At 42.8% G+C, this 24,648-nt stretch overlaps 2 protein-coding genes across 2 annotated transcripts in view; one reads left to right on the top strand and one right to left on the bottom strand.

Annotated features, from left to right (window-relative positions):
• Positions 1 to 24,648, top strand: part of fbxl13 (F-box and leucine-rich repeat protein 13) — a 255,100-nt gene that overhangs the window by 18,495 nt on the left and 211,957 nt on the right. The gene's annotated exons all lie outside the window — the stretch shown is intronic.
• lrrc17 (leucine rich repeat containing 17) overlaps positions 20,366 to 24,648 on the bottom strand; it is a 43,661-nt gene continuing 39,378 nt past the window's right edge. Inside the window, exon 4 of the mRNA XM_041203639.1 lies at positions 20,366 to 22,604. Within this exon, the coding sequence (XP_041059573.1) occupies positions 22,252 to 22,604 (353 nt within the window). The 3' untranslated portion in view covers positions 20,366 to 22,251. The remainder of the gene's footprint in view (positions 22,605 to 24,648) is intronic.

The following is a 24,648-nucleotide window of genomic DNA, read 5'->3' as shown; positions in this document are numbered from 1 at the left end:
TCCAATCAAGCTCCGAAGAAATCTCTGAAAAGGAATCTGAAGGCACCCTCCCTGAAGTCCTGTCATAGCGCTCACCTACACCCTCCACCAGCACAGAGACACATACCTTGGTGGGACCTAGCTTCAGAGTAGCCTCGGGATCACAATCTGGTGAGCACATCGCACTTACTGATCCACAGCAGGCAGAGGCAGGGACTTCCCAGGTCCCCAGCACTCGGAGGACTGCTGGAGGCCGGAACGTTGTTGAGTCCGAGTCAGATGACAAGCCTCTGGGCTCGGTCATGTCACAGTTGCTGGAGCTGCAAAGACAAGCTAGGTAACAACAGGAAGGGATGTCCGTTGCGCTCCTCAGATTGCGAGGCATGATGGTGGAATCTGTCCGTCTTCAGGCTGAGGTGATGGTACCGGTATTGCAATGCACCGAGGTCAACACTGGCAGCATGGCAGCTGCCATGGAGACCTTGGTCCAGGACGTTACTTCTGCACTGCTGCACGGCCTTAACTTCATCGCTGATGCCATAATTAGCCTCCAACAGTGTGTACACAAGAGGGATGCTGGGAGCTTGATCTCACTGCAATAAGCCAGACTGGAGTCAAGCGTTCATAACTGCGATGTGAGGATCTACGGGGACACCTCACTGCATGTCGTCACCATCCTCCACAAATCTGGCAGCTGTGAGGGCCTCCCGAGTGTGCCTGTCTTATCTAGCCAATGCGAGAGCCTCATCCCCGTCGTCAACACCATCGAGGACCCCCTTACCCTCATCCCCTTCGGCAGCCTCTTCATCGGAGGAGACATCCAGTATCTCCATTTCCTCCACAGCCAGTTCCTCACCCAGTTGCAGCACCAGGTTGCAAAGGGCCCAGCAGATGACAATGCATGACACTCTCTGTGGACTGTATTGCAGGGCTTCACCAGACTGATCCAGTCACTGGAACTGCATCTTCAGCAGCCTACTGCTCCACCAATTTGAGCGCTGCTACATGAGCTTTATTATAGCGCCACTCTGCTGCAGCCTGAGGCCACTGCACAGGTGTCATCAGCCATGGCCTCTGTGGGTACCCCTTGTCCCCAAGGAGCCAACCCTGCAGCCTCTGTGGATCCCGGAACACTACAGGGATCTGTGAATGACTCCAGATGTAGGGATCGTGCACACTTTCTGGAAACCATGCACATACCTGCAGGATGCGTTTCTGGTGGTCGCATACCAGCTACACATTCAGTGAATGGAAGCCCTTGCGGTTGATGAAGTCCTCTGAGTGCAGAGACAGAGACCTGAGCGTCACATGAGTGCAGTCAATCCTGCACCTGCGGGAATCCCGAGATAAGGGCGAATCCAATGGACCTTGCATCCTGGCTATTCTGCTCCCAGGCGAAATGCACAAAGTTGTGTGCCATAGAGAAGATAGCATCCATGACCTCATGGATGCATATGTGGGTGGTGGATTGTGAAGTCCCACAGAGGTCACCTGTGGAGCCTTTAAAGGCATGGAAATTGAGCTCCACGGTCACTTTCACAGCCACTGGCAGTGGATGCCTTCTATGTCTCCTTGGTGCCAAGTCCTGCAGTAAGTGGCAGATGTGAGTCATCAGGTCCCTAGACATGCGCAGTCATTGGCGACACTGGTTCTCAGTCATCTACAGGAATGGCAGGTGGTGTCTATAGAGTCTGGGTATTGCTAGCTGCCAGCCAGCCATGGCTCACTGTCGCACCTGGGCATCGTGTGCGGGAGCCCCGCTGCCCCTTCTTCATGACGTTGTTGCTCCTGCCTTTGCACGGCCAGGTGCCTCAGTCGCTCTCTCCCCTGTCTTCTATGGTCACTGTAGGCCATCAGGCATACAGCTAGGTCACCAGGATCCATGATCCTGACTTGGTCCTCCTGCAGCATGAAAGAAAGAGAAGTGGTTATCATGGCTGTACTTAGCAACTTTCCTGGTCCTGTGTGACCGCTCCTTAATGTTTCCCAGAGAGTGCTGGTCACCCCTCGTATGGCCAGAGATGAGTGCACTTCATGGCTGCCCTATCAACCTGCGAAAAGGGGGACACTGGTCCAAACCAGGATGCTGAGTTTGCAAGGGGCTGTGAGCGCCTCCAGCAGTGACTGCTACATGGCCAGCGTTGGCGAGGAGATCGTAAAAATTGTGCAGTCAGCTGCTCCGCGGTCTAATAAAGTGGTGACGGACTCAAAGTATGTTCCAGTGGGATGAGGGAGCAGGGGGCAGGGTAAGATATGGAGCACTTTATGGCCCTTTGGTGCCTCCGCATTGCTTGCATGGGCGGGCAGGCTAGGAGCCTGACCCCAATCATATCACTATTGCTGTGCCTGATCTGTCTTAGTTGCAGAGGCATGGTCAGTTTATACAGGTGTCCCTAATGCGTGGCTACTTCCCTCGCTTACCCTGCCCTCACCTTGATTGCCTCCAGCATTTGCGCATAAGTCTGCTATATAATGAAATTGAAGTTGGGGAAAAGCCATTTGGAATTCCACTGTCAAGTGGGTATTGTGTTAATTTGCTGATTCTGTTTTAAATCTAAAATCTATTTTGGACCATTGCCTTAAAGGGAATGTGACTAGGGGCCAGGTTAATTAGGAGTTTTAGGAGTTATTAAAGTAGTATATAATTGTAGGCTTATGTATGTGTTTGTATTCTTTTATATTTTGTTAATAAATATTTTAATTTAATTTCTAAAATCTCTAAAAGCCTTGGTGGACTTATTACTTCTGAATTCAGTGCACATATCTCGTAATAAATACAAATTGCAAAACCGTTGTGAAAGTGTGACCATTTGGTTTGCCTGGCACACATTATCTGCCAAGTCATAACAAACTGGGGGGCTCTTTGCAGGATATTTGAAATTTCTTGGTTGGTTTGGAATTGATGAGTCTTAAGGCTACAAGTACAAGAAGCACATTGAATTCAGGAGTTGGTGGAAGGGATTTTAAAGTGGTGGGACTGCAAAAATGACTGTTTCCATGGCTAAAACCATTTTGGAAGTAGAAGATATAACTTTGATTGGGTTACCAGAAGTATTGAAGGGTAAGTTAACAGAATTGATGCATAGACTCATAGATGTTTACAGCACCAAAGGAGGCCATTCAGCCCATTGTGTCCATGCCGGTCAACAAACATCTGAATACACTAATCCCATTTTTCAACGCTTGGCCCATAGCCCTGGAGGCTATGGCAATGCATGTGAATATCTAAATACTTCTTAAATGTTACCCGAGTTTCTGACTCAACCACCCTTTCAGGCAGATACCCTTCCAGACTCCCACCACCCTTTGGGTGAAAAAAATTCTCCTGAACTCCCCTCTTAGCCTTCTACCTCTTACCTTAAATCTATGCCCCCTAGTTATTGACCCCTCCAATAATGGAAAAAGTGCCTTGCTATCCACCGTCTCTATGCCCCTCATAATTTTATACACCTCTATAAGGCCCCATTTCAACCTTCGTTGCTCCAAGGAAAACAACCCCAGCCTATCCAATCTGGGCTCAGACCTTCCAGCCCAGGCAGCCTCCTGGTAAATCTCCTCTACACCCTCTCCACTGCAATCACATCCTTCCTATAATGTGGTAACCAGAACTGTATGCAGTACTCCAGTTGTGGCTTAACCAACATTTTATACATTTCCAGCATAACCTCCTTGCTCTTGTATTCTGTGCCTTGGCTAATAAAGGCAAGTACCCCATATGCCTTCTTAACCACCTTATCTACCTGCCCTGCTACCTTCAGGGATCTGTGGATTTGCACACCAAGGTCCCTTTGATTTTCAGTTCTTTAGAGGGTCCTACCATTCATAGTGTAATGCCTTGCCTTGTTAGCCCTCCCCAAGTGCATTACCTCACACTTTTACAGGTTGAATTCCATTTGCCACTGCTCTTCCCACCTGACCAGTCCATTGATATCCTCCTGCAGTTTATGGTTATTGTCCTCACTATTTACCACCCTACCAATTTTCGTGTCATCCGTGAACTTCTTGATCATACCCCCTACATTTAACTCCAAATCATTTATGTACACCACAAACAGCAAGTGTCCAAGCACCGAGCCCTACGGAACCCCATTGAAAACAGACTTCCAGTCACAGAAACACCCCTCTACCATCACCCTCTGCTTCCTGCCTCTCAGCTAATTTTGGATCCAATGTGTCACTTTGCCTTGGATCCCATGGGCTCTTACTTTCTTGACCAAATGTAGAGCATATCAAATGCCTTACCCTCATCAACACTCCTGGATACCTCCTCAAAAAATTCAAATTTGTCAAACATGACCTTCCCTTAACAAGTCCATGCTGACTATCCCCGATTAATCCTTGTCTCTCTCCAAGTGCAGATATATTCTGTCCCTCAGAATTCTTTCTAATAACTTCCCCACTACTGAGGTTAGACAGTCTGGCCTGTAATTGTCTGGTCTATCCCTTCTTCCTCTTTTTAATAATTGGACTACATTAGCAGTCCTCCAGTCCTCTGGCACCTCATCTATGGCCAGAGAAGATTTGAAAATTACTGCCAGTGCCCCGATATCTCTTCCCTTCCCTCCCTCAACAGCCTGGGATACATCTCATCAGGGCCTGCGGATTTATCCACTTTTAAGGCCGCTAAACCTGCTAGTACCAACTCTCTATGTTAATTTCCTCTAATATTTCACAGTCCTCCACCCTGATGTCCATACTTGAGTCGTCCTTTACCATTGTGAAGACTGACACAAAGTATTCGTTGAGGACTGTACCCATGTCTTCCGGGTCCACACACAGATTACCTCTATGGTCCCTAATTGGCCCTACCCTTTCCCTAGTTATTGTCTTGCTCTTTATATATTAAAAAAACCCCTTTTGGTTTTCCTTTTTTCTACCCACCAATGCTTTCACATGCACTCTCTTAGCTTTCCTAATTACCTTTCTAAGCTCCCCCCTGCACTTTTTATACTCCTCTAGGGACTCCGCCATATTGAGCCCATGGAATCTGCCATAAGTTTCTCTTTTTTTCTTAATCCTAACCTTTATGTCGCTTGACATCCAGGGTTCTCCGGTCTTGGTCCCACATTTTGTCTTTACGGGAACATATTTGCCCTGTACCCTCGCTATTTCCTCCTTGAATGCCTCCTACTGCTCTGACACAGTTTTATCTTCAAGTAGCTGCTCCCAGTCCACTTGGGCCAAATCATATCTCATCTTAGTAAAATTAGCTTTTCCCCAGTTTAGAACTTTTATTCCCGGCCCAACCTTGTCCTTTTCCATAATGATCCTAAACTCTATAACTCTGACTGAGTTATTGTCACCATCTCCAAAATGATTGTCTACTGATATGCCTTCCACCTGCCCGGGCTCATTTCCAAATATTAAGTTCAGAACTGCCCCCTCCCTTGTTGGGCTTTCTACGTACTGGCTAAAAAAGTTCGCCTGGATGCAACTTAAGAATTTTGCTCCCTACCTTGCACACTAAAACTATCCCAGTTAATATATGGGTAGTTAAGATCCCCTACTATTACTGCCTTATTATTCTTACACTTCTCTGAAATTTGATTACATATTTGATCCTCCAACCCTTCCTGACTGATTGATGTATGTTTCTATGTCTTTTGAGTCTCTAAATTCATAAACTCCATGGGGGCCTATGGGACACAGCTAACAGCGTGCTTGCCCCTTTTGTGCTTTTTTATTTCTATCCATATGGTCTCATTTGAAGCACCTACCAAGATATTGGAATTGGTAGATAAGTTGCAGTTGATGTTACCCATAGGGGCAAAGAAAGCAGACATAGTTGAAGTGATAGTGCAGCATTTGAAGTTGGAAGTGATATCTGGCACTAGTGAGTCACAGCTGGAGGTAGTGAGATGTCAGTTACAAACGAAGAAGCTTGAATTTGAACAAGCAATGGAAATGAAAAAACTTGATCCAGAGGCAACAAAAAAAGAAAGAAAACGAGTGTATTTCAAAGAAAAATGGAACTGCAAAAACTCAACATCCAGAGGGAAAAGTTAGCAATGGAGGAGAGAGAAGGAAGGAGAAAGAGAATACTGGCTTAAAAAGCTGGACTTTAAAAAAGAGACCTCAGATGCTGTGGAAGGTTCTGATGATGAAAAAACCTTCAGTCTAAAACCCAGTGGAGAGATGTTTAAATTTGTGCAAGCTCTTCGGGAGTTTGAAGAAAGAGTTTAGCGGTGTTCTTTATTTCATTTGAGAAGATAGCTAAACAGATGAAATGGCCACAAGAAAACTGGACATTGCTTTTACAGCCTAGGTTAGTGGGTGGTCTCCCAGCACTTTCAGTTTCATGAGGTTTATGCTTCACTGTGAGTGTCGGTGAATTATTACATGGTAAAAAATGGCTATTTAGAGTGCATATGAGTTGGCTCCTGAGGCGTACAGGCAGAAATTTAGGAATATAAGGAGACAGCCTAGGCAAACGTATATGGAGTTTGAATGAGTAAAACAAAGTAATTTTGTCTGGTGGATATGGGCATTATAGGTAGAGACAATGTATGCAGCTCTTAGAGAAGTAATTCTTTTAGAAGAATTTAAAGCTTCAATTCCTTCGGTAGTGAGAGCTCATGTGGAGGAACAGAAGGTTAAAACGGTAAGTCAAGCAGCAGAGATAGCTGATGATTATGAATTAGTTCTGTCACGACTCAGTGGTGATAGTGCACTGTAATATCAAGCCCCACTGTTCCCTGAGCCATGACAAATGTAAAAAGTTTGACCAAACCACCAGATTGCCCAATTCTACCTAACTATTTAATTTAGGTTAACAGAATACGAGTACCAGGTTTGTAAACTTAATGAGTTATTATGAGACAGCCGAAGGTAAAGGCTGAGTTCAAATCCTAGAGGGATACTCGAAACAACTGTTATAATCCAGGTTTGCAATTTGTAATTTTTAGATACAGACTTTGAATTCTGTAGGAATATCACCACTGAGTCTTGTGGTTTTTAAAAAAAACTAAATTCAACATTTATTAATTTAACAACAAATTAAACACATACACATGGCTACAAATTACTACTATAATAACTTTTTAACAAATCCCCAAATTAATCACCCCCAGGTAAATCTCCACTAAGGCAACAGTAATCCAGAGACTTTAAATAGACACCAGGCAAAGCATATTTGACCTTACGAATTCCAAATGAGGTTCCTTTGCCAGCTGGTTGGAGGCGTACAGGCTGGTTAGGTCTTAAACACCTCTACCTTACACGCTCAAATTCCTTTCTTTATATACCTAGCTTTCCCTTTGAATGTAAATTTTCCATTGTATCACTAGGTGTTTTAAACTTCAGCTTTTCTAACAATAAAACCCCTTTCATAGCATCAATTTTATTAGTAGGCTGAAAAAATAAACACAGATAAAAACACATTGTTTGGCTTCTTCTAGCTAAGTGCAAGATTGTACTGCAATCTTGAATGGTTTATTCAATAAATGCAAATGAACACTTTACCTTACTGTTCTCCTGACTGTTCACCTAATTAACATCTCAAAGCTACTATACATCAAAACACCCAGACTAGCTGGCTTTAATTCAATTAAGACACACACATAGATGCCACTAAACTCTATTTCAAAAAATAATTACCAATAATCTTAATTTAAAAGACTTTAATTTCTTCATGACAAAGTAAATAACTGATAATTGAACAAATTGTCTTTAATTAGTGGTAAAAGAAAGAATTGCGAATTGCTAACTTCTAACTCAATAACTTCATTGAGTCATAGAGTGTTAGAGGTCTAGAGCACAGAAAAAGGCCCTTCGGCTCATTGAGTATGCGCTGGTCAAACAATACCTAACTATTCTAATCCCATTTTCTAGCATTAGGCCCTTAACCTTGTATGCCATGGCATCGCAAGTGCACATCCAAATACTTCTTAAATCTTATGAAAGTATCTGCCTCTACCACCTTTTCACCCTTAAACTCTACCCCTTCTTAAACCTCTATGCACAAACACACACACACACAAGACACACAAAACATGGAATTTAAGGGTGAGATAAAACAGTTCAATAGCAGCAATCTGGAGTACAGGATTTTGATTGATGTGTTCCAAATTTCTTGCAGTTTGTTGTTGATGACATGAGGTGGTCTCCCAGCACTTTCAGTCTGTGGTTCACTGGTTGAAAAACTTGCTTTTCAATGTCTCTACTGGTGATTTTTCCCCTTTTCCTCTTGACAGGGGTTTTCAGAGAAAGCAGGTTACATGAAGGATAGCCAGCTAGCTTAGCTATTATGGCAAAATTGCTGGAATCTTACAAACACAGGAGAGAGAGGTTTCGGGTCTTCTGTCTTTGCAGGCTAGGAGCTGTTCTGCTTGCACTGTTACCACACAAAACCTGGTTAGCTGGTCAGGAGCCAATTAAAATGCTGTAGTTAGGCAGGTCCTTCTAGACCAGAACTCCTTCCCAGCACTGTCCTGTTCTCTTATTCGAGGATAGTGGCACTGTAGATATTCCTCATCCTGTTCCAGTAAACATGTCTTCCAACTGCAGCCATGGTAGTTTTGTTTTAAAGCCACAGCCATTTTTTAAAGCCACAGTCCAAGAAAAATAAAAAAGGTTATTTACAGTTCTTAGATCTAAACCTATTTTTTTGTCACCCTTTTAAATCAGAGAAAGATGGAGAGTGGGAAGGTGAAAGGAAGGTAGGTAGTCAGGGAAGTGGAGTAGTTGGAAATTCCCAGGAAGTTTTTTCTCAGATTAAAAAGGAAGTGAAAGGAAGCTGAGGGTAGAAGTGACACTCAAAAATTGAGGTGTTTTCATTGTAATAAAGTTGGGCACACAAAGTCAATGTGTTGGAAGTTGCAGTGAAAATCTATTGCAATAATTGGAATGCAGAAAAGCTCTGGCCTGGATTGCATAGAGATGTAGTCCAATTCTGTAGAACATGTCACATATGTCAGGTGATAGGGAAACCACAAGCATTGATTAAACTGGCACCTTTAATTCCAATTCAAGTACTTGAGGAACCTTTTATGAGGGTCGTAATTGATTGTGTAGGTCCCCCCCCCCCCCAGACTAAAAGTGGAAATCAGTACTTGCTGACAATAATGGATGTGTCAACAAGGTTTCCTAAAGCAATACCTTTAAGAAATATTACAGCAAAGAGAATTGTGGAAGAAACTGTTGTAGGTAAAGAAGTAGGAATGTGTTCACAATTTACCCAAAGGAGTACTGAAGAGCAGGTTGCAAAAATGTTTAAAGATTTTGTATAAGCGGATGTCTTTCCATGTGTACAGGATGGAGCAGGTAAAGATATTAAAATTTTAAGAGACACAGGGGCTATTCAATCCTTAATGTTATGGGATAGTGATATTTGTTGTTCAGAGGGAGTATTGAACGAACAGGTGATAATAAGTGGGGTTCATAGAAAGCAGTTATATCAGACAGTTTACTTAGAAACAAAGGCAGAATGTATTCCAGAATGTTATTACCTTAAGGGTAATGTATTAAAGAGGAAGTGGTGACTGTGTCAAGTTTCAGCAGATGAAAAATGGATGGAAGTGCATCAGATTGTTATACCATCTAGATATATAAATGAGATACTAAGAGTAGCTCATGAAATTTCAATAGGGGGACATCTAGGAATTAGAAAGACACAGCAAAAATACAAAAATATTTTTATTGGCCTGGATTGCATAGAGATGTAGGCCAATTCTGTAGAACATGTCACACATGTCAGGTGATAGGGAAACCACAAGCATTGATTAAGCTGGCTCCTTTAATTCCAATTCAAGTATTTGATGAACCTTTTACCAGGGTCATGATTGATTGTGTATGTCTGCTCCCTAAGACTAAAAGTGGAAATCAGTACTTGCTGACAATAATGGATGTGTCTACAAAGTTTCCTGAAGCGATACCTTTAAGAAATATTACAGCAAAGAGAATGGTGGAAGAGTTGACTAACAAGTTTTACAAGATATGGTTTGGCAAAAAAACCACAATCAGGTCAGGGTTCAAATTTCATGTCACAGCTGTTTAAGGAAATAATGTGCGGTTTGGGGATAAAATAGTTTAAGTCAACAGATTATCATCCTGAATCACAAGGGGCTTTGGGAAGATGGCATCAAACTTTAAAAACCATGAGAGGGCTTATTGTCAAGACTATCCACAGGATTGTGAAAGGGAAATTCCTTCATATTATTTGCTATTAGGGATGCTCCTAATGCACTACCTGGATTTAGCCCTTTTGAATTAGCCTATGGTCACGATGTAAGGGGACCACTAAAGTTAATTCATGAGAAATTGGTGGGTCAAAATTCAGAAACTACTCTGCTAGGATTAAGTATTAAACTTCAGAGAAAGATTGAACAGAACATGTGAGTTAGCTAGGGAACATTTGGAGATATCACAGCAAGTAATGAAAGTGAAGGTGGATAGGAGAGCCACAGCTCGTAGATTTGATGCTGGGGAAAAAGTGTTAGTTTTGTTACCAGTAATGGGTGAATCGTTAAAGTGCTTCCAGCCCAGGACTGCTGAAGAAGACATAGCTCCGAAGGGCAAGACTGCTGCCCCTCCACATTTAATGACACATCCCTCTAGCACCTTTTGGACGTAGTGGAGGCCAGTTGTGATATCCTCTACCCCTGCTCTGGGCAAAGTCCAGCAAGCAAGGTCACCAATCCAGCATGGGAGGCGGTGGCAGCGGTGGTCAGCACCAATGCCCTGCAGGAGAGGTCAGCCACCCAGTGCTGCAACAGGATGAATAGTGTCATCTGTTCCCCAGAGTAAGTCACTCTTCTCATCACTCTCAATGCTCACGAACCCATCACACATCCACAGGGATCTTACACCTCAAGGGACAAGACCACTAACTCTCACACACACCATCACATCTTCCTCACGCTCATATTCTCTTGGAGCTCGTGTCCTCATCCTGTTCATGTCTCCGCTCACCACACAAATATTCCATGTAGTGCTATGTGTCCTGCTCACACTCTCTCCATTTGTTTTCATGCAGGAGAAGTTGGCTTACAACAACAGGGAGAGGTCCCAGACCAGGGATGGACTGGCCCACATTAGGTCCCTCACTCACTTTGTGGAGCGTGCCATCGAGCTGACTAGTGAGGATGTGGACCGTGCCTGCGGCAATGTGAGGTTGGCAGTGAACACCTTTGTGAGGATCCTGCACCACATCATCCCTGTCTCAACGCAACTGTGAGTGCTCTCTCTCCTGCTTCTGATTCTACTGAATTGTATTAATTATTTCTACTTTGGTTCAGAGGTATCTCTGCCAAGTGACCGACATCCTAGCCAGCCAGTCCCTCAGCTCCATTGACATCCTCACCTCCAGCCAAGAAGACTCCTCCTCCATTGAATAGCTGGAAATATGTAGCCTGAAAGGCCCGTCACAGCGCTTACCCACACCCTCCATCAGCGCAGAGACACACACTTTGGTGGGACCTAGATCTAGAGTAGGCGTTGGTTCACAATTTGGTGGTCACCGCATGGACACGTCCACAGCAGGAGGAGGCAGATTCAGCCGAGCTCCCTGGAACTCAGAGGACTGCTGGAGAAGAGGCATCTGTGAGGTCCAAGTACTATGACAAGCCTCTGGATTTGGCCTTCCACCTCATCCTGGAGAATCAGCAGAAGGTGGGGGAACATCACGCAGAGCTATTGGAAGCCCTCAACAGAGTGGCACACAAATCAGAGGAGTGTGTCCGTCTGTTCTCTGATGAAGCGGTGCCCACATGTGTGCATATGGACGTCTCTATGGGGAGGATGGCGATGCCATGGAGACCCTGGTCCAACAGAATGTGGAGATATGTACAGATCTACACTCCATCGTGGTAGCCATGGGTGAGTTCCTGCGGTGGCAATGGGAGAGGGAAACAGGGCACCTCGACATCCCCCCAGGTGCTCCCTCCCCTCAAGGAGTCTGGCCGGGGCCCTTGAGCATCTGAAGGGAGGAGGAGCGGCTGCTGGACACCCCAGGGTCATCCACTCAAGAATCTCAGAGGTTGTCCTCTCCCTCCTCTTAGCCTGTGACCCCCTGTCACTGCAGAGGGAGCAGCTGGCCCACAGGATGATTTGGGGCCCACAAGACCTCGGCTGTCCAGGGGACCCATGCTAAAGTCACCAGAGGCAATAGGGCCAAACATTGCAGAGGCTGTCTCCACTCCGTCTGCGGATGTCAGGCCAACATCTAGAAGCCTAAGGTGTTCAAAAGTTAAGAAATTCTGATCACAGTTGGTTACACAGGTAAACACATTTTGTCACTTTACAATCTGAAAATATATTCACATCCAATGAATAATGTATAATGGTGTGTTTCAGCTTCACTGACAGGCTTCGCGAGTCCTCCCACTACACCCTCACCCCCAGCCCACTAGCAGTTCAGCTGCATGCAGCTGGCCCATGAGTGATTCTGAGGGAGAATTTTGTGTGGCAGGGCCTATTGGAGCCTCAGGCAAGCAGATCCTTCCCACATCACACTCATCTCCTGAGTGCCCTGAGCATTTTCAGTGCTGCTTGCTGGGGTTCACTTTCAGTTGACCATCTGAGCCGACCTGCATCTTTGTCCACCAACTGAGCACACGCCAATGCCGCACCTGTTCTTCCCCACCACGACTCCTGTTTCACTTTCAGTTTAGCAAGCATGATGCGTCTAACATTTTTCTTCAGGCCCCCGTCCTTTCCCCTCCCCCCCATACCCATTTCCTTTCCCCCATCACTGTTAACCCACCCGACATCACCTTCCACCTTCCCACCGTGACCTACCAGCCACAACCCTTTTCTTTTGGGATATCCAGGTGAATGTGCACATTCCCTTCCTTCCTGAAAATCCCACCCCCATCCACATTAACCTCCCCAACCTCCTCCTTCCCAGCCCTAGGGTCAGTGTCTGCTTCCAAGTCCGTACCAACTGGCCTCGCTGTGCCTTCTACTGACACCATCGCACCCTAACCTCTCAGCCTACCGCCTCACTCTGCTCTTGGTCATTCTCACCATTCTCTCTTACCACATCCACCCTCAGTTCGCTCCCAGGTGGCAGTCTTGTACTCAACAGAGCCCTCCCTTGCACATTCACCTGGACAGCCAGGCCCTCTGGACTCCTTCCCCTCTTGGGACTCCTTCCCCCCTTGGGATTCCTTCCCCTCTACCACCAGATTTCCAACCCCCTTAATTCCTCTGCTCTCCGGACTCCTTCCTCCACCCTTACTTCTTCTTGCAGCCTTACTCCTTTCCCCTTCCTGACTCCTTCTCCCACGTTTACTTCTTCCTCCACCCTTACCTTTTCCCCCACCTCCTTCCATCTCTGGCCTCCTTCCTACCCCTGGACTTCTTCCTTGCCCAGGACTCCTTCCGATTCCCGGACTCTGTCCTCTTCCTGGACTCTTTCCCCTTTTTGAACTCGTCTCCCATCTGGTTTCCTTTCCTTACACCTATCCTCCCAGATGCCATCTTCTCCCCCGATACCCCCGCCTCTCTCCATACTCCGTACTCCCTCCCCCCCAACCTCACCCGCCCCAACACCTTCGTTCCCCCCCCGACACCTTTGCTCCCCCCTCCCAACCTCACCTCCCAGACACACCTTCCAACCCCAGTCGATCCTAGACCTTCCTCTCCCGCCCCCAGGTACATCTCCCTCTCTGAAACACAGCTGGGCCTTCCTCTCCACCCCTTCAACGATCATCTGTTGTGAGTAGATCCTTTCTACCTTCTGTGAGCTGCATTGTGGCAGAGCTATGTCCATGAGAATCCACTGAGCATGCGATGAATGTTCCTCAGGGTCCTGTTACTGTCGGACTCCAGCATCTTCAGCTCCTTGGATGTTTGTGATGTGAGCAAGGTTCTGACAGCAAGTCCTGACTTCTGCACCTTAGAGTTGTCATGACGTGTTCTGCACCGGCATGTTTTCTAGCTGTTGTGGGTGGATGATCCAGCTTGGGGGTTGATTCCAGTGGAATGGGCTTATAATGATATGTGTTTGTATTGCATTGAGGTTCCCAACATCCAACAGCGGGAGACACAGCCTGCCATTAATAGGCAGAGTGGATGATTGCAAACTGGATTCACAAAGTTGTGAAACCGATTTTTGACCTTCTCACCATATTATTCACTCATGCCACTGAACACACCCAATGCCAGCAGGCACAAAAAATTCCGCCCACTGCTATTTTCTCTTGTATGATGTCTGCCAATGAAATGCTGATAACATAAATATGACAATGTCACAGCACATTCCATGTTGTTATTTTATCTGTGCACTGATTTATATTTTGATGATTCAGAAGTCTAAGATGATAAACACAATTGGTTGCTGGCTTACAAGACTCCGTGACCTAGAAATTAATTTGAAACATGTTCATTTTATAGGGATAAGATAAGCATCTAAGTATCCAATGTGGCAGGTGACTTACGGGCACATTCTGCCCACCATACTGGTAAAAGGATCCTGTATAGGTGTCCGGGGTGCATGCTAAAACATAATAGACCTTTTGAATATGGAAATAGGGGCACTTAATTGCTGCTCGAAGCTCCCTTTTCGAAATGTATTAGTGATTGACCACAGCGGGTGGCTTCCGAAAAGGCAATTTTTTCCCCCTTTTTTGTTTAGCTTATTATGAAGATAGTCATAATTAAATTCCCATGTGACTGCTGAGCAACCCCACCCCCCCACTACCAATGATCCATATGATTTCATAGGAATATTCCTATGATTTGGAACAGCTTGCTTCTAGCAAATGTTCATATTCATATGTGACGTAAGACTCTGCCCCATAACATTTATTTTGAAAGTTCAGACACTACTTCAGCATCTTAGTAGCCCCTTGCCAAATAAGTAGCTCAGTAGTGAACACAATACACCCTTATACAATAAAAGCAAAGTACTGCGGATGCTGGAAATCTGAAATAAAAACAGAAAATGCTGGTAAAACCTCAGCAGGTCTGGCAGCATCTGTGGAGGGAGAAAAGAAGCATTCTTTAAGTTCGTATGACTCTTCTTCAGTGCAATAGCCCGTGCTACTTTTCTAAAAAAAGCAGCTGAAAAGACACAGTGCCACTTATTAAGACTTATTTAATAAGTCTTAATTGATTATAATAACTTCCATTCTATTTCTTCCATCAATTCACTTGAAACATTTTGATCATAGCCTCTTTAAAGGCAGAAAACTGAAAAATAGCACCAAAACTAACAAAATTGCTGATTTCTATGGTTTTAACATAATTCTTCACTGCTGATTTTTAAAACAGTGGCGCAAAATAGCCTCTAATACTTGCACATTATAATAGAAAAGAAAGTCTAGGCAGGGAGAGAAAAATTGGTAAGGACAAATCTTGTTTTTTTTTATAGATATGTATGCAAATCAAGGAAAACTTTGTAATGTTTGTTTGGCTATCTTTTAATGCTAATTGTACTCTTAACATTGTACCCAATAGTTATAATAATTGTGTAACAGAGTTATTCATATGAATCCCAATTTTAAGTTCACAATCCAATTGGAAAGAGAATATAATAGTTATAGTGCGTTATTGCATGACCTAGAATTGAATGCCCAAACAATACACCTTTTGTAATACTTCTTACCTTTAAACTCTAGGACACAGAAAGACCTCTAAAATGTCAGTCAATATGTGGACCTCTATCAAATCTCCCTCAATCTCCTTTGGTCCAAGGAGAACAAGTCCAGCTTCTAACCTAACCTTGTAGCTACTAAAATCCCTCATCCCTGGAACCATTCTGGTAAATCTCCTCTGCACCCTCTAAAGAATCATCATATCCTTTCTAAAGTGTGGTGACCAGAACTGGACACAATATACTAACTTCCCTGTTTTGTTTTCAATACCTCTATTTATGAAGCCCAAGATCCCATATGCTTTGCTAATTATCCTCTTAATATGTCCTGCCACCTTCAAAGATCTAAGCTCACGAACCTCCAGGCCTCTCTCTCCCTGCACGTTCTTTAGAACTGTGCCATTAAGCCTATATTGCCTTTCATATGAACATACTAAATAGGAGCAGAAGTAGGCCATTCAGCCTCTCAAGTCTGCTCTGCCATTCAATAAGATCATGGTTCATCTGTCTGTGTTTTGAATTCTGCATTCCCATCTAACCCCTATAACCTTTGACTCCATTGCCTAACAAGAATCTATGTATCTCTGCCTTAAAAATATGCAATAACTCCGCTTCTGAGGCAAGGTGTTCCAAAGTTGCACAACCTCATGGAGAAAAAATTTCTCCTCATCTCTGTCCTAAAAGAGTGACCCCTAATTTTAAAACAGTGCCTGCTAGTTCTGGACTCACCCACAAGAGGAAACATCCTTTTCACATCTATCTTGTCAATACCATTCAGGATCTTATATACTTCAATCAAGTCACCCCTCACTCTTCTAAATTCCAGTGGAAACAAGCCCAGTTTGTCCAATCTTTCCTCATAAGACAATCCGTTCATTCCAGGTATCAGTTTAGTAAACCTCCTCTAAACTACTTCCGATGCACTTACATCCTTCTTTAAATAAGGAGGCCAAAACTACATATAGTATTTGAGATGTGGTCGCACAAATGTCTGGTATAACTGAAGCATAACATCCTTGCTTTTGGGTTCAATTCCTCTCGTGATAAAAGGATAGCATTCCATTAGCCTTCTTAATTAATTAACTAACTAACTAACTTAATTAACTAACTTTTTGTGATTCATGTACTAGGACACCTAGATCCCTGTGCACCTTGGAATTTTGCAGCCATTCTCAGTTTAAGTAATACTCTATGAACAACTTCACATTTTCCCACATTATACTCTGCCAGATTTTTGCCCACTTAGTCAACCTCTCTATATCTATGTGCAACCTCCTTATGTCCTCTTCACAACATACTTTTCTACCTATCTTTGTGTCATATGCAAATTTAGCTACCATGCCTTCACTCCCCTCATCTAAGTCATTGATACAAATTGTAAAAAGTTGAGGCCCCAGCACAGACTCCTGCAGGACTCCACTCGTCACATCCTGCCAATCAGAAAGACCCATTTATGCATACTCTCTGTTTTCTGCTGGCCAGCCAATCTTTTTTGAATGCTAATATGTTACCCCCTACACCATGAGCTTTTATTTTCCACAATAACCTTTGATATGGCACCTTACCAAATGCCTTCTGGAAATTCAAGTACAGCATGTCTACAGGCTCCCCTTTATCACAGCGCATGTTACTCCTTCAAAGAACTCCAATAAATTGATTATACATGATTTCTCTTTCACAAAACCACGCTGACTCTTCCCGATTACCTTGAGTTTCTCTAAGTGCCCAGCTATAACCCCCTTAATGATTGACTCTAACACCTTGCCCAGGACAGATGTCAAGCTAACTGGCCGATAGCTTCCTGTTTTCTGCCTCCCTCCCTTCTTGAATAGAGGGGTTAAATTTACTTCTTTCCAGTCTAATGGAACCTTTCCAGAATCTAGCGAATTTTGGAAAATTAACACTAACGCACCTACTACCTCATTAGCCACCTCTTTTAAGACCCTAGGATGAAGTCCATTAGGATCTAGAGACTTGTCAGCCTGCAGCTCCATCAGTTTGCTCAGTACTTCTTCCCTAGTGATTGTAATTTCACAAAGTTCCCCCTCCCTTCCACCTCTTGATTTACAATTATTACTGGAATGATTTTTGTATCCTTTATACTGAAGGCAGAAGCAAAACATTTGTTCATTTCATTTGCTATTTCCTTATTATCTACTATTAACTCCCCATTGTCATTCTCTAGAGGACCAACACTCACTGTACTTACTCTTTTCCTTTTAAATACTCTAGAAACTCTACATTTCTTGCTAACTTCCTCTCATACTCAAGTTTCTTTCTCCTGATTAACCTTTTCATCATTCTCTGCCATTCTTTATATTCTGGCCAATCAACTGACCTGCCACCCATCTTTGCAGTTATATGCTTTTTCTTTAACTTCTTCAGTTGACAACAGATGGTGGGTCCTCCCCTTAGAATTTTTCTTTTTGTAGGGATATATTTATTCTGAGTAATATGAAATATTGTCTTTAATGTCTGCCACTGCTTCTCTGTTGATCTATCCCCTAGTAGTATACCAGTTCACTTCAGCTAGCTCAGCTTTCATGCCCACATAGTTGCCCTCATTTAGGTTTAAAATACTAGTCTTAGACCCACTCTTCTTGCTTTCAAACTGGATGTAAAATTCAATCATATTGTGGTCGCTGCTACCTAGGGGTGCCTTCACTCTGAAGTCATTAATTAATCCTGTCACATTACACAATACCAAATCTAATATAACCTCTTCTCTGGTTGGTTCCAGAATGTGCTGCTCTACAAACTTTCTCAAAAGCATTCTATGAACTCCTCATCCAGGCTACTACTGCTAATCTGATTTTTCCAGTTTATACGTAGATTAAAATCAGCCTTGATTATTGCCATCCCTTTATCACAAGCACACAATATTTCTTCTTGTATACTTTGTGCTACATTGTAGTTACTGTTAGGGGGCCTGTAGACCACTCCCACTATTGATTTATTTCCCTACTATTCCTCATCTCCACCCAAACGGATTCTACATCCTGATCTCCTGAACCAAGGCCATCTCTAACTATTGCACCAATGCTATCCTTGATCAACAGTGCTACCCCTTCAGCTTTACCTATCTTCCTATGCTTCTTGAATGTCATACACCCCTCAATATTCAGGACCCAATCCTTGTTATCCTGCAGCCATGTCTCCATAATGGCTATCAGATCATATTTATTTACTTCAATGTGCACTATCAATCATTTACTTTGTTATGAATGCTACATGTGCATTCAGATACAGAGTCTTTAGTCTTATCTTTTTATTATCTTTGTAACATCTAGTCTTGACTACTGGTGTATTTTTAGGATTTATCTCGGTCCCTTTCTGCTATTCTATGACCCTCATTTCCGATATTACTATTATGCTCTCCTCTACCCCTTGATTTGCTACATCTACTCAAGTTTGTGGCTGTAGGAGGTCAATCATCTCAGTCCCAGGACATCATTGCAGGAGTTCCTCAGGGTAGTGTCCTATGCCCAACTATCTTCAGCTGCTTCATCCTCCAATGTAACATCAGAAGTGGGAATGTTTGCTAATGATTGCACAATGTTCAGCACCATTCACAGCTGAAGCAGCCCATGCCTATATGCAGCAAAGCCTGGACAACATTCAGGCTTGGACTGGTAAGTGGCAAGTAACATTCGTGCCATATGGCCATCTTGAACAAGAGAGACCATCTCTCCTTGACACTCAGTGGCATTACCATCGCTGATCCTCCATTATCAACATACTGGGGGTTACCATTGACCAGCAACTGAACTGGACCAGCCATACAAATACTGTGGCCAGAAGAGCAGGTTGGAGGCTGGGAATTCTGTGGCAAGTAACTCACCTCCTAACTCCCCAAAGTTTGTCCACCATCTACAGGGCACAAGTCCAGAGTGTGATGGAATACTCTCCACTTGCCGGATGAGTACAGTTTTGACAACACTCAAGAAGCTTTACACCACCCAAGACAAAACAGCCTGCTTGATTGGCACCCCATCCACCACCTTAAACATTCATTCCCTTCACCACTGAGGCAGAGTCGCAGCAGTGAATACCATCTACAAGATGCACTGCAGCAACTCACCAAGGCCCCTTCGACAGCACATTTCATACCCGTGACCTCTGCCACTTTAGATAAAGGCAGCAGATGCATGGGAACATCATCACCTGCAAGTTACCCTCCAAGCCACACACCATCCTGATTTAGAACCATATCCTTCACTGTTTCTGGGTCAAAATCCTGGAACTCCCTTCCTAACAGCAATGTAGTTGTACCTGCACCACAGGGACTACAGCGGTTCAAGAAGGCAGCTCACCACCACCTTCTGAGGGGTAATAAGGGATGGACAATTAATGCTGGCCTAGCCAGCAATGCCCACATTCAGTGAAAGAATAAAAACAAATATTCCCACACTGCTATTTGTGCTTGGTATAGAAATATATAAATGAAACCTTCAACAATCCTTTGTGTATTTACTTACATGCATTTTAAACCTGTCTTCATAGTCTTTCTTAGTCTGCTCCTATCCAGTATATTTCTACATTTCCTAGTGCTATCTAATGCCCTCACTCCTTTATGCACCTTATTACTCTCTTTAACTTCTACATTCTGGTGCCCTCTCCCCTGCTACTTTATTTTAAACCCTCTCCAGCCACACTAGTGAGTTCAGGTTCACCTCCTCTTTTATATCAAACTTGATTTTATTCTCCATTGAAGTTAGTGAAGAGTAAAATTGAGACAGGTGTCTGATGCAATTTCATTAGCTTCTCACCTGGGCAGTAAGGTAACATTACCCCAATACATTCAAAATATGGGACACAATGTGGGAATCACCTTTTCCCAGCAAAACCATAACACTTTAATGCTTTTTTATTATAACAAAACATTTGCGAAACTTTAAAAAGTGAAAAATTGAATAAAACATTAAATTAGATGAAATAAAAACAACAAAGATAAAAATCCAAAACAATGCAAAAATTTGTAATAAACAAATTAAGTTTCAGTTAACAGAACAGAATGGCTATGCATATGTAAAAACTCCATTAGCAATGTGGTGGTGAGCAGGAAGTGAGGGCGATGAGTCCACTTCTGATTTTTCATTGCTCATTTTTGTCAGACAGAAAGTATTAAAATTACCTCTAATATGTTTTAATAGAAAAATTACTTGAAGCTAAATTTAAATGTTTGAGGTGAAGTAAGCTGGTGAAACTAAAACAAATTAAATTAACATGGCAGTTGAGTGGACTCTGCAACAAGTATCTGCACCATACTGATATTGATTTGGTGATCCTGGCAAATCCAGAGTGAACAGTTGTGTAAAGAGGGGTAAACTGACCTAAGGTGGAAATGAAGCAGATCAATTCCCTCAAAGTGATATCTCACCGATGGGGAAAGAAGCTAAATATCAGGATCACAGTAGAATAGAATGAGTTCAACATCAAAAATGGAGAGAAATAGGAGGCAATGTAATATTGGGACTTGCTTTGGAACTGTAAAGGACTCACACACTTGTGCTGGCCACTAGGGCAGCATACACAATTCCTATGGCCATTCAGTCAAGCCAGAATAGTTACAGGTTGCAGAGTGAGAGTGAATGAAGAGTTATATATGAAGGCCTATTAGAGAATGGAACAATGGAATTTGAACAATTATTTTTGAGACCTTAGCAGGACTGATTGTTAACCATTGTTAAAATGCAAGACATTCCACTCAATTCAGGACACTAAGAAGAACAATACAATGCACTCTCACAATAGGACGTTTAGCTGCAAGGGTATAACATGCCAATTTGTTAGCTGCTGAACATTTCCATTGATTACAACAAAGTTTGAAATGTGATCCTTGTAACTTTTTATCTAAAACATCTTTTGGCCTTTATTTCCTTCACACAGCTTATTGGTGACTGTGAGTTTTGCTCTCATGATTCCACTTATGATTCCAAACACTATGCAGTATTTGAGCCAAATTAGCAATGGTGATTACCACGTTTATTATCAATGGAAAATTTTCTATTCAGCTTTTTTATAGCTTGTCTGATACTTAGGAAGTATAGGTAAACACTTGTTTCATTTTGGCTGACAGGCTACATGGGACTGATACTGGGGCAATATGAGATAAGCTATAGCAATCAGAACTAAAGCTGGGACAGTCACAGAGATGAAGAATTGAAAGATTTGGTTAAGAGAACTGGAATGACTGATGATGATATGGCAATTAAATGAGGATTTTCTTCATATGGAAACAAAAAGAAAAAAGTCTTGCAAAAAATCTCAATGCATGGCTTAATCTCAATTCATCACATATGTCAGGAAGTGTATATAAAATGTATCAAAAATGATAAGGCATTCAAGGTGCTCATTGGTTAGAAAGCTTGATGTCATTTGATGGTATTTTCTTTATTTGATACTGCTCCTGTTTTCTAGATCATTACAAAGAATAAGGTACATTGAAAGGTTTCATAAAAAGTGCAGCTATGCTATAAAATATGGGTATAAATTTTCTCAGAAAGAATATGATGCAGCTGTCTTACAAAAAAAACCCATGTGAAATTCCTTGAAAAGGTTGAAATATTTATACCTGAAGCTTTCATTTTCCACAATATTGTAATATAACCAAAGCAGGCTAGAGGTAAGTGATTCTGACATATTTAAATGTCTATGTGAAATATGGTTACGTACTCATATGTGTAATTCTATTTCATATCTAAAAGGGAAGCATGGAATATTTATGCTACATGTAGTTAGGGCATCCTTCTCATTTCTTCCTCATCTAATTTATCAGAATCATATGTGTCAAAATCTTCTATTGTCTTTTCCTTGGGGCAATCCTCATAATATCTTTTGATATACTTCTGCACAGTCCAGCCCTTATATTCATTCGGCATTGAGCACTCAAGGCCTTCAAACTGTACACTGTAGTGAACCTGCAACCAGTAGGCCAAGTAGTGGATTTGAAAATCACACCTCCATGGATTTCCAGTAAGAATCAGCCTCTCTATAAAATACAGGTGCTCCAAGACGCCATATTCAAAGTTGTACAAAACATTTGAAGATAGATCCAGCTCCTTCAGGCGCAAAAGACCAGAAAATGCAGCTGAAATTGAAAAGAATATAACTTTTTTTTTGCAAATTACCTCATGTGGAGATTTTAAAAAAATTTTAAGTACATAGAAAAGTAGAATAGGATCAAAAATTGGTTACAGTACAGAAGGAAGCTATTTCACCCATCATGTCCATGCTGGCTCTCTGCAAGAGCAATTCAACTTGCCCCATTATCCTTCACCCTTCCATGCAACCCTGCAATAATTTTTTCTTAAGGTGCTTATCCGATTTGCTTTTGAAAGCCACAATTAACTTGCTCGACCACTTTCTTACGTAGTGCAGTCCAGGTCTTAAGCACTCACTGTTTAGAAACATTTTTGTCATGACGCCTTTGGTTAATTTGCTAAACACCTTAAATCTCCGTCCTCTGGTTCTCGACCCATCTGCCAAAGGAAACAGTTGCTCTCTGCCTATTCAGTTTAGGCCTCTCATGTTTTGAAAACCTCTATCAAAACTCTACTCAACCTTCTCCTCTAAGGAGATCAACACCAGCTTCCCCACCTATCCTTGTAACTGAAGACTCCCATCTCTTGAACCATTGTTGAAAATCTTTTCTGCACCCTCTTCAAAGCCTTCACATCCTTTCTTAAGTGTGGTGCCAGAATGGGACACGATACTCCAGTTGAGGCTGAAACTGTGTTTTTATAAAGGTTCATCATAATTTCCTTGCTTTTGTACTCAAAGTTATGAAGTCCAGGATCCAGTATCCCTTTTTAACCACTTTCTCAGCCTGCCTTGCTACCTTCAATGACTTGTGCACATATACCCCTACAGGGGTCAAAATAATTATTTTTCTCAAGGGCTCTTCTTGAGACTTTCACGAGGGCTACTTTTTGGTTTTCAGAGGCTCCTTTTTCACCCTCACCAACTCATTTATTAGATAATGTAGTGACATAGTATCATTACTTCCTATATTTGTGTTGAATTTGTTTTAGGATTTCCTTCTTTAGATAGATATAGTAGTACATACACCAAAGACTGTGTATATATTATTAAATCTTTCCCTTGAAAGTTCTGAGGTCCTCTTCATGCCTTCATTACCTTAAAACTCGACTATTCCAACACATTCTTGGCTTGTTTCCCACATTCTACCCTCCTTATCTTCGCAGTCATCCAGAATTCTGCTGCCAGGTCTTAACCCACAGCAAATTCTGCTCCCAAATCACACTTTTGTTCGCTGACCTACATTGGATCCCAATCAAGCAATGTCTTGAGTTTAAAATTCTTATCCATGTTTTCATATCCCTCTATGGCCTCACCCCCTCCCTATCTCTGCAATCTCCTCCAGTTCCACAACCCTCCAAGGTATCTAATTCTGGCCTTCCGAATTTTAAATGCTTCATCATCGGTGCATGCCTTCAGTTGCCTAGGCCCTAAGTTCTGGAATACCCTCACTACATCTATCTGCTTCTCTGGCTTGCTTTCCTCCTTTAAGACACTCATTAAAACTTACCTCTTTCACCAAGCTTTTGGTCACTTGACCTACTATGTCTTTATGTGGCTCAGTGTCATACTCTGTTTTATAATGCTACTGTGAAGCACCTTGGAACATTTCATTATGTCAAAGGCACCATATAAATTTAGGTTGTTATACTGGACTTCATTTACTCAGATCTGAATGTCACTTTGTTGTCCATTTGAGGCTTTGTGGCCTTCTGAATCCTTTTGCTCCCCCAAACTCAGTCGAGGTTATTTGTGTAGATCTGGAGGCTCTGTCATAAATTTCTGGTGAATATTGTGGTAAATTCAGTGAATATAACAAATAAGAATAACATAATCAGCTTCCTGTGTAGTCTGATGTTTTGTTTCTGTGTGTTGTATTCCCATTGGAAATGTGCGGGCAGGCCCAACCCAATCTCCCGTGGGCGGGGAGCCAATCCCCACAGCCATTTTACATGAGTGGGCCAATTAAGGCCCGCCCAGTGTGACATCTGGTGGGCAGGGAGCCAATCCCCACTGCCATTTTACATGAGCGGGCCAATTAAGGCCTGCCCAGTGTGACATCCGGCAGGAAGTGCTAGCTTCCTGTGCGGCGT

Source organism: Carcharodon carcharias, chromosome 13 (genome assembly GCF_017639515.1).
Source record: "Carcharodon carcharias isolate sCarCar2 chromosome 13, sCarCar2.pri, whole genome shotgun sequence".
Classification (NCBI taxonomy): domain Eukaryota; kingdom Metazoa; phylum Chordata; class Chondrichthyes; order Lamniformes; family Lamnidae; genus Carcharodon; species Carcharodon carcharias.
The sequence above is the reverse complement of the archived record's forward strand: the minus strand, read 5'-3'. Positions and strand labels throughout refer to the sequence as shown.